Raw genomic sequence first — 9,803 nt, forward strand, 5'->3', positions numbered from 1 at the left:
TCCTAAAAATAACCATATGCAGAAGTTCATTTTTCAACCATCTCTTTTGCTTACGATGCAAAATTAAAACCTTTGAGTAAGAGTTTCAACGAATACAAAGTTGGAGAGGTCTAGGGAAGGGAGGAGCTTTAATCAGAAGACACTTTTGCCAGGAAATCTGTGACACTGTGGCTTTTTATGAATGGCGAGGCCCCACAATATAAAAGGGGGACCCAGTAGGTGAAGGTCTACACAACAGGGGCTTGCTCTTGCAAAACCAAACCACAAGTCTGACTGAACGAAGAAGGCAGAACACCAGCATGCCCAGCTCAGCTCTGCTCTGTTGCTTGATCTTCCTGGCCAGAGTGGCAGCCGGCCAACACCAGGGCACCCAGGCTAAGGACAGCTGCATCCACTTCCCAGACAGCCTGCCCCACATGCTGCGGGAGCTCCGAGCTGCCTTCAGCAGCGTGAAGACTTTCTTTGTGAGTATGATGCTCTCCTGTCCTTCCTTCCTCCCTGGGACTGCCTGACGAGGCGTCCTGTTGGAGCTTATAAAGCCTCCTTTTCATTCACCTCCACCCCCAACACCCATTCCCTGCCAAACTGAAATTCGTAAGAGTCCCTGGTCAAGCTGCGGGTTCAGTGAGTCAATCTAATCCCTGGTGCTGCCGTAAATTGTGCAGGAAAAGCTCCCTTCAGAAAGGTATCTCTCCTATCTCTCCTATGCTCGGAAATTTGTATAAGAATTCTCTGGAGCTCAATACTTCATGGGCTGGGAGAGATCACGAAGGGTCTGACTGGAGGTGAAGATGTTCCCCATACCCTGTGGCAGGGAAACATAAGTTTCCTCAGCTTAGAGGGCTTCCAGAACCTGAAAGACTGATGGTTTTGGGTAGCACCATACAGGGGGAAACCTGCATTAGGAGATGCTTCCCGCTCGCGGAGAACTTTCAGTGCTGCAGCTGGATGTCGGCAGCGGGTAGACAGAAAAGCAAAGGGAGGCAAGGGGTTGGTATGGGGACCCTTGCACATGTGACACAGTTTTGCAGAAAGTCCAGGACCCAGGCAAGCTTCTGCCTTGCCTTCAAAATCAGCCAGATTTTTTTTTAAAGAACTTGATCCCAAGGGGAAGGACTTGATTTAACTAAGAGTTCCAGCACCGTTGCATGTCCTGTTTTGAAAGCTCTCTTTTCCATTTTGGGGCCAGGTCTGCATTGATTAAAAATCAAAAACTCTATAAATAAAAGGGCATGAAAAAAGCAGTCAATTTCAGTTATTTCCCCAAACCTTGGGTTCATTCTCCTTGTGTTCTTCTTGCAGCAAATGAATGACCAGCTGGACAACTCGTTGTTGAGCCAGTCTCTGCTGGAGGACTTTAAGGTGAGGGCTGGGCGGGGATGGGGGTGCGGTGTGCAGCGTGACTAAGGGCGTCTCTGCTTCTCGCCTGCAAGGAGCTGGGTCCACTTCCCTCACTTTGAAAAGGAGAAGTGGGAAGATCTTAACTCAGCACATAGTCAGTAGCTGGAGGGGGTCTGTCACTAAGGGCTCGGTCCTGGGGGGAGATGGCCACTTAAGAAGGTCCCCGGGGACAAAGCCGTCCTCTCAAGCAGTAGCTCTTCCTCCCGGGTCACCACCCATCCTGGCTTCCGCCCTTAGGGTTACCTGGGTTGCCAAGCCTTGTCGGAGATGATCCAGTTTTACCTGGAGGAGGTGATGCCGCAGGCTGAGGACCATGGCCCCAACATCAAAGAGCACGTGAACTCCCTGGGGGAGAAGCTGAAGACCCTCAGGCTGCGGCTGAGGCGCTGTGTGAGTAGCAGGCCAGCTCTTTCCCTTGCAGGCGGCTCTCTCTCCTCTGGGCTTTTCCCGAAACATCCTGCCCAAACCCGGTTCCCACCCGGAGACACAAAGACACAGGCTGGCAGGCGCCTTCTCCCTCCGGCCAGGCACTAAAGCCGCATCACTTGCTCATTTCTCTCTGAGCAGAGGGTGGGGTGGCCGCTAGGCATTTACATGTGAAGGTTTGCAATAGCTTTCCTGTTATTTGTGAGTCATTTGTGGGTTATTAGTTAGCTATTCCCCTCTCTCTACATGAAAGGGGCCCAGAGCTTCAGTCAGGGCTCCCTCGTCCCTGGGCACCTAGGACCTGGGCCCCGCAGGAGGGGCCAGAGGTAAGGGTCCCGGGGGAGGAAACTCCATTCCCCACGTCTTCTTAACCTTTTGAGAGCAGAGCTTCAAGTGGAGCCCAACTGACTGACAGGATTCTCCCTGGCATTTTAGAGGGACCAGGGGGCTATTCGGCCCCAAGCTAGTGTCTGTGAATAATCCCCCAGGATCATTTATTTCTCCAACTGAAATGATGTCCTCACCACTGGCTTCCTTTGTTCCCTCACTGATGTTGAGAAATCATTTGGGCTGTAATTGTAGAAGAGGACCATGCAACGGGTTTGGCCTGCAAGGCTGAGACTGTGTCTCTGCTCCTCGGAGACTTAGAAATGGTCCTCGTGGGGGCTTCCCTGGTGGCACAGTGGTTGAGAGTCCGCCTGCTGATGCAGGGGACACGGGTTCGTGCCCCGGTCCGGGAAGATCCCACATGCCGCGGAGCGGCTGGGCCCGTGAGCCATGGCCGCTGAGCCTGCGTGTCTGGAGCCAGTGCTCCGCAATGGGAGAGGCCACAGCAGTGAGAGGCCATGGCATTTTAGAGGGACCAGGGGGCTATTCGGCCCCAAGCTAGTGTCTGTGAATAATCCCCCAGGATCATTTATTTCTCCAACTGAAATGATGTCCTCACCACTGGCTTCCTTTGTTCCCTCACTGATGTTGAGAAATCATTTGGGCTGTAATTGTAGAAGAGGACCATGCAACGGGTTTGGCCTGCAAGGCTGAGACTGTGTCTCTGCTCCTCGGAGACTTAGAAATGGTCCTCGTGGCTGGGGCTGATGGAGAGGGACAGGACAAAAGCAGGAAAGGACAGAAGGACTGGCTCAGGCTCTGGTCGACACTGGGACGTGCCAGGGGAGGAAACTGCAAGACCTGGGTGTTTGACGCAGCCTTGTAAGCAGCTGGGAGCAGCTCCTAGGGAAACACAAGTAATCTCCCTGGGCTGTGTTTCTTCTCTGTCTGGTGGGGAAGGACGAGGTAGACTCGTCCTCACAGGAGCTGTGGAGAGTAGGCGTCCAAGATGAGTCTGGCCCGTCGCTGCTCCCGGGTTGTCCCCCATGCACAATGGACCCAGGACCCGGGCGCCAGTGTTGTTCACACTTTCTCTTTCCTTCCACAGCATCGATTTCTGCCCTGTGAAAACAAGAGCAAAGCGGTGGAGCAGGTGAAGAGTGTCTTCAATAAGGTGAGCCTGGGATGCTGGCAGGGAGGGTCTGGGGGCCATGACCTCTGCCCACTCCCGAGAGGCAGAGGTTGGCCGGTGCTCAGCAGGCCCTGAACTTCGCTCGGAGGGAGTGTGGGAACCCGACAAATGGTGTGACCTCCTCAGCCAGTGAGGAGCTGCCATCTCAGTTCTGTTTGTTTTCTGTGAAGTGTTTTGGGGGGTTTCTAAATGACTGCTCCCTGCCTTTGCAGGCCTGCGGGTTGGGCTGGCCAGCCAGCTGTGAACACAGTGAGCTGGGTGCTGGGGAGAGTGACAGAGGAAACAGAAAGTAGCTTGTTGGGAATCAAGTCTGAAGCCACACGTGCAGGAAGCTGACACGTGAACGTGCACTTACAAACACACCCAGGGGTGCAGCCTGAACTCCCCCAAACTCAGAGCAGGAAGCAGAGCTCTCCCTTATGTGGACTTGGTTCCCTTCTCTTTCCATCTTCCAGTCACACCTCCCAAGGTGCCTGAGAAAGTCAGCTCTCAAACCAAGTGGGGTTTCACTCTTTCAACTGTCCATGAATTCTTCTACCACATTTCCCAGAAGCCATGGAGCCTATGTCCTCTTCATGGGCTGGAGACAGACACTGGGCAGGGTTCCAACATCAGGGGGCATGAATCCCCCGACAGTAGGCCAGAGCAACAGGGCTGGACCTCCTCAATCCATGGGTGGGGGAACATAAACACAAAATAGGCTCCCTTCTCTCCTTCTCTCAATGTCTTGCTTTCAAAGTGGTTCCCCTAATGTCTTTTCATCAAATTTTGAATAAGCATCATGTGAGTACATGACCTTTAAAATTGTTGAAAAGGCACCATTTGAAAGACTGTGCTTTGCAAAAGTGAATGTTCCTCTTGCTGCCTATTGGCCATGGTCCAGGCCAATGCACAGCCTTTCCTGACAGCAGGGCATATCCTCAGGTCCCCAGGGTCTGTCCTTCATCCCCCAACACAAGGGAGCTAGTACAGCTTCTGGGTCCCAGGGTCATGACCATCCAAGCGGAGAACCCGCTTACTTGCTCAGATGGGGTTTTCACTAAACATTTCTTATCTTCCTACACAGCTCCAAGAGAAGGGTGTCTACAAAGCCATGAGTGAGTTTGACATCTTCATCAACTACATAGAAGCCTACATGACCACAAAGATGAAAAACTGACGCATTCTAGTGAAGAAACCATCCAGGATGGCGACTCTACTAGACCCTAGGACATAAACTGAAGATCTTTGAAATCTGATCCAGGGTTCTGGGAGAGCAGAACCAGCTCCCTGGAAAACCCTATTGTACCTCTCTCCTAGAATATTTATTACCTCTGATACCTCAACTCCCATTTCTATTTATTTACTGAGCTTCTCTGTGAAATATTTAGAAAGAAGCCCAATATTATACATTTTTTCAATATTTATTATTTTCACCTGTGTTTAAGCTGTTTCCATAGGGTGATACCCTATGGTATTCGAGTGTTTTAAGAGAAATTGTAAGTTACATAAGGGGAAAAAATTGTTCCTTGAGGAGTCAACTGCAGCTTCATTTCCAAGCCTAACCACACTTGACAGCTGTTGGGCTATTTTCCCTGACCTCCCTCTAATTTCTCTTGTCCCTGGACCTGGGGCTCCCGGAGTGTTACAAAGACTCCTACGCTCGTAAGAAGAGAAACTAGGGAGCGTCTTTGACGATTAATATTCCAGTGGCTCTGAGGGATTCCCCTGACCTCATTCCCCAGCCACTTCACTCTTGAAAGCTGTGGCCAGCTTGTTATTTATAACGACCTAAAATTGGTTCTAATAGAACTCAGTCTGAACTAGAAGCAATTCAATTCCTCTGGGAATGTTACATTGTGTGTCTGTCTTCATAGCAGATTTTAATTTTGAATAAATAAATGGGTCTTATTAATATCGTGTTATGGTGTCAGTTGACTTCTGTCTGGCTAAAAATATTCTCTCAAAGTTTCCAAGATAGGAGAGAGTAGATGAATGAATTCTACATTCCAGAGAAAGTAAGCCAGCTACCCTCTCCCAGAAAACCAGAAACCTCCAAATCTGATCAGGGAAAAGCTGTTACCCCTTCAAAAGCCAATAGCAAAGACCACCATATTCTTCCCCTAAACTCAGTCCTTTAAAGAATCATCCTTCATGATCATGCTGATTTTCAAGGCTAAGGATGAGATTCTGTACATACCAAAATTAAAAAGCAAGGCAGAGGAAGTTTTTCAGTGTATTTTAGGTTTTGGTGGCTTTTTCTTTGTCTTCTTTTTTGTTATTGTTGTTTGCTCCTTCAAGTTCCAAAACTCCAGGGATGAATATTAATTTGCCTGTGTTATTGTGAAGATTACGATAAAATGCTGCGTGTCTCCGGACACTAGGAGATGGTCCTAGTGCACACAGTTGGCTGTTATTAGAATTCACGCCTAAAATCTTCTACCAAATCCTCCTGGAGCTGAGCAGAGGCAACAGGTTGGACCTAATAGAGTAGAAAATAAGCAAATGCGCCCACTTGATAGGCTACCCAAGGATTAAAGCTGCTGCATTTCTGTTCTCTCCTTGAGCCACCAGACAAATGTGAGATAGGCTGCTGACTGCGGTCTGTTAGGCGGGGCATGGTGGCTGGGGAAGCCCTACTCAAAGCCCTACGACTTGAGGTGGAGAAGGGAAAGAATGGGCTGAGTAAACACTGATCCCCCCCACACTCTGCCCAGGCAGCCCTGGTCTGGGGGAGGGTGGGAGCCGAATGGCTGTGGTCAGTTTTTCAGTAAGACCTGACTCACTTCGGTTAAAGCAACCATAGGAAGGAAGTGGGAAGGATCAAAGCTGAAATTCTGAGATGAAAGATTAGGGTTAAGAATTGAGGCTAGGAGAAGACAGTGAGAGAGGGAGGAAAGCTCTCTGTACTGAAATGGAGAAGAAGCCATGAGTCCCTCATCCGGGAAGGATTAGGCAGTTAGGGGTCTCTGGCAGGCAATGCACATTGACTTTGGTTTGAGGTTGGCACCTCACGTGAGGGAAGTGGGCAACTGAAACCAATAGACAGAAACTCACATGGAGAAGCTGCATAGCTGACAAGATGCTGACAAAAACTACAATTTCTTGAGCACTTATTTTGAGTGAGTCAGTACTAGGCATGTATGTATCAGTTATACTGTATGGTATTTTATTGGTATTTTCTGTAAGAGGGAACTGATGCTCAGAAATGTTGATAGGGCTCGGCCATGTGGGTGATGTGGATAATGGACAAGTGAGAATAGCAGCATAAAACACTTTTCCCTTTGTATCAATTATCTATTGTTGCCCTGCAAATTTAGCAGCTTAAAACCATAAACGTTTATTATCCCACAGTTTCTTTAGGTCAGGAATCTTGGAGCAGCAAGGGTCTCTAATGAGGCTGTAGTCAAAATGACAGCCAGGGGGCTTCCCTGGTGGCGCAGTGGTTGGGGGTCCGCCTGCCGATGCAGGGGGCGCGGGTTTGTGCCCCGGTCCGGGAGGATCCTACGTGCCGTGGAGCGGCTGGGCCCGTGAGCCATGGCCGCTGAGCCTGCGTGTCCGGAGCCTGTGCTCCGCAACGAGAGAGGCCGCAGCAGTGAGAGGCCCACGTACCGCAAAAAAAAAAAAAAAAAACAAAAAAAAAAAAAAAAAAAAAAAAAAAATGACAGCCAGGGCGGCAATCACTTGAAGTCTTGACTGGGACTGGACAATTTATATCCACGATGGCACATTCACAGGGCTGTTGGCAGGAGACCTCAGTCCCTCACTGGCCGTTAGCAGGTAGCCTCGGCTCCTTACCACATGAGCTTCTCTGCACGGTTTCTTGAGTATCTTCACGACACGGCAGCTGTCTTCCTGAGCCAATGATCCAAGAGACAGGGCAAGCGGGAAGTCATGGTATCTTTTAGACTTAAGCTCAGAAATCTCATACCATCACTTCTGCCACATTCCATTTGTTAGAAGCACATTGGTAAGGATAGCCCATATTCCAGGGGAGAGGAATTAGATTCCACCTTTTGAAGAGAAGAGTATCAAAGAATCTGTGAACATGTTTGAAAACTACTACACCCTTCTAAGAATTTAGAAGAAATAGCTTTGAGCTGGTTGGCACATCAGACTCCTTGATTGGTGAGGGGAAGGGGAAGATTTGGGTAGACATCAGAGTGCATGGGTGGGTCAGCATCCTGGACACTGCCCTCCTTCAGTTCTCTCTTATAGGCTTAGTCTAATATAGTTACTTCTCCGAGCCTCAGTGTCTCATCTGGAAAACAGGTAAAACTTCTTTCCCTTTTTCCAGTGTTATGGACTGAATGTGTCTCCTCAAAATCCATATGTTAAAGCCCTAACCCCCAGTGTGATGGTATTTGGAGATGGGTCCTTTGGGAGGCACTTAGGATTGGATGAGGTCATAAGGGTGGGGTACTCATGATGGGATTAGTGCCCTTATAAGGAGAGACATAGAGAGCTCACATATGTGTGCTCTCGCTCTCTTTCCCCCCACCTGCCCCTTCCCCCATCCTCCCAAGCACAAAAAGGGAGATTGCGTGAGAACACAGTAAGATGTCTGTACCCACCTGCCAAAAGAACAGGCTTCAGAATGAACCCTACCTTGCCAGCACCTTAATCTTGGACTTCCAGTCTCCAGAACTGTGAGAAAATTAATTTCTCTTGTTTAAGACTCTCAGCCTCTGGTATTTTGTTATGGCAGCCTGAGCTGACTGATATGCCAGGTGTCATATAAGAGTCAAATGGAGTGTCAGGTATGAAGGTGTACATGTGTTTTGGATAGGAAGTGTACAGATGAGGTTCGGATGAAGATTTTTTTTCAAATCTTTATTCTCTAAGAAGAGAAACCACCTCCTCCCTTGTCCATCGGTCCCCTCAAGCAGAGTTTGGTTGTCAGTGGGGAAAGAGAATCTCTGTCTGTGGTCCCAGCTGCTGAAGTGAGGAGGGTGGGACCAGTAAGAGGAGCTCCCCTAATCTTTGATGACAGCATGGTTACCCTATCTGACCACTGGCAGAATCAAACAGAGAGAAAGAAAATGAGTTCTTCCATCCTGGGAGTGAGGCACAATCTGGAAGAAAGGGAATGAGATCAGAGACAAAAAGAAAGAAGAAAGAGGAGGACTGGCCAGATGGCAGAAGCTGCCCATTCGATGGCATGTTTCCCCTCAAAACACTTCTGTGAGTGGATTTAATTGTGGAATATGGGAACCAGCTCTAGGCCTAGGGTGAATTAGGGAAAATCAGACATAGCACTACAAGGAAATAGGAACTGGAGCATAAGAACATATACCCAGAATTTAAAATGTCAGGAAGATCTTTGAACTTGCATAAGCTACAGAACCGCCTACAGAATGAACCTGTCAACTCTGTGTCTGAGTGTTTGGTGGGTCCCAGGTAATATGTGTCCCATTATTCAGATCTTTTTTTTTTTTTAAGAAGCTAGTTTTTAAATTTTTTTATTTATTTATTTAAAGAAGTTAGGTTTTTAAAAATTTATTTATTTTTGTCTGCCTTGGGTCTTCATTGCTGCGCGCAGGCTTTCTCTAGTTGCGGGGAGCAGGGGCTACACTTCTTTGCGGCTCACGGGCTTCTCATTGCGGTGGCTTCTCTTGCAGAGCACGGGCTCTAGGTGCACGGGCTTCAGTAGTTATGGCACGCGGGTTCTAGAGCGCAGGCTCTGTAGTTGTGGCACACAAGCTTTGTTCCTCTGAGGCATGTGGGATCTTCCCAGATCAGAGATCGAACCCATGTCCCCTACATTGGCAGGCAAATTCTTAACCACTGTGCCACCAGGGAAGTCCCATTCAATACTCTTTTTAAGCATTAACTCACTTGATGACTTTGGAAATTTTACGTGCCCTCAGTTTCCTCAATAATAAAGTAAGGATCTAGGTCTAGATTAATGGTTTCCAACTGGGGCCATTCACATGGGTTCTTGAAGGCACTCATGGTGAGGGCGAGGATTGTTTTTGAATAAGTTCCAAAATATGAAAAAGCCTAGTAAGAACTGTACATTTGTCACCCCTACCTCCCATAAGTCTGTACAGGCTCAAAAAAAAGCACTGCTACATGCTGGGCTGAAGTAATAGCCACTGTGTATGGAAAAACAGGTTACCTCTTGCTGATTGGAAGCTCTACTTGGTAGTCATATATCACATCTTTGATTAACAAGATCAGAAAATGGAATTTTTTCCTTAAAAAAAATTTAACCAGTCAAAATAGCTTAAAATAGACTCAGGAAAATTGCAGTCCCTTGTGATCAAAAGCTTTAAAACCGGGCTTCCCTGGTGGCGCAGTGGTTGAGAGTCCGCCTGCCGATGCAGAGGACGCGGGTTCGTGCCCCGGTCTGGGAGGATCCCGCATGCCGCGGAGCGGCTGGGCCCGTGAGCCGTGGCCGCTGGGCCTGCGCGTCAGGAGCCTGTGCTCCGCAACAGGAGAGGCCACAACAGTGAGAGGCCCGCGTACCGCAAAA

At 48.7% G+C, this 9,803-nt stretch overlaps 1 protein-coding gene across 1 annotated transcript; it reads left to right on the forward strand.

The window, feature by feature from the left end:
• The first annotated feature begins 207 nt into the window (after positions 1 to 207).
• IL10 (interleukin 10) lies at positions 208 to 5,238 on the forward strand. The gene is made up of 5 exons (XM_024751003.1): positions 208 to 464; positions 1,303 to 1,362; positions 1,639 to 1,791; positions 3,263 to 3,328; positions 4,413 to 5,238. Exons 1-5 carry the CDS (start codon positions 300 to 302, stop codon positions 4,503 to 4,505), a joined length of 537 nt encoding a protein of 178 aa, XP_024606771.1. The 5' UTR covers positions 208 to 299; the 3' UTR covers positions 4,506 to 5,238.
• The last annotated feature ends 4,565 nt before the right edge of the window (positions 5,239 to 9,803 follow it).

The sequence above is a fragment of the Neophocaena asiaeorientalis genome, unplaced genomic scaffold (assembly GCF_003031525.2).
Source record: "Neophocaena asiaeorientalis asiaeorientalis breed wild unplaced genomic scaffold, Neophocaena_asiaeorientalis_V1.1 scaffold67, whole genome shotgun sequence".
In the NCBI taxonomy this organism is placed as follows: Eukaryota; Metazoa; Chordata; class Mammalia; order Artiodactyla; family Phocoenidae; genus Neophocaena; species Neophocaena asiaeorientalis.

Coding starts and splice junctions, on each gene's coding strand:
- IL10 (XM_024751003.1), top strand. CDS start 300: ATGCCCAGCTCAGCTCTGCTCTGTTGCTTGATCTTCCTGGCCAGAGTG. Junction 1,792..3,262: donor GGCTGCGGCTGAGGCGCTGT/GTGAGTAGCAGG, acceptor TTCCTTCCACAG/CATCGATTTCTGCCCTGTGA. Junction 3,329..4,412: donor TGAAGAGTGTCTTCAATAAG/GTGAGCCTGGGA, acceptor CTTCCTACACAG/CTCCAAGAGAAGGGTGTCTA.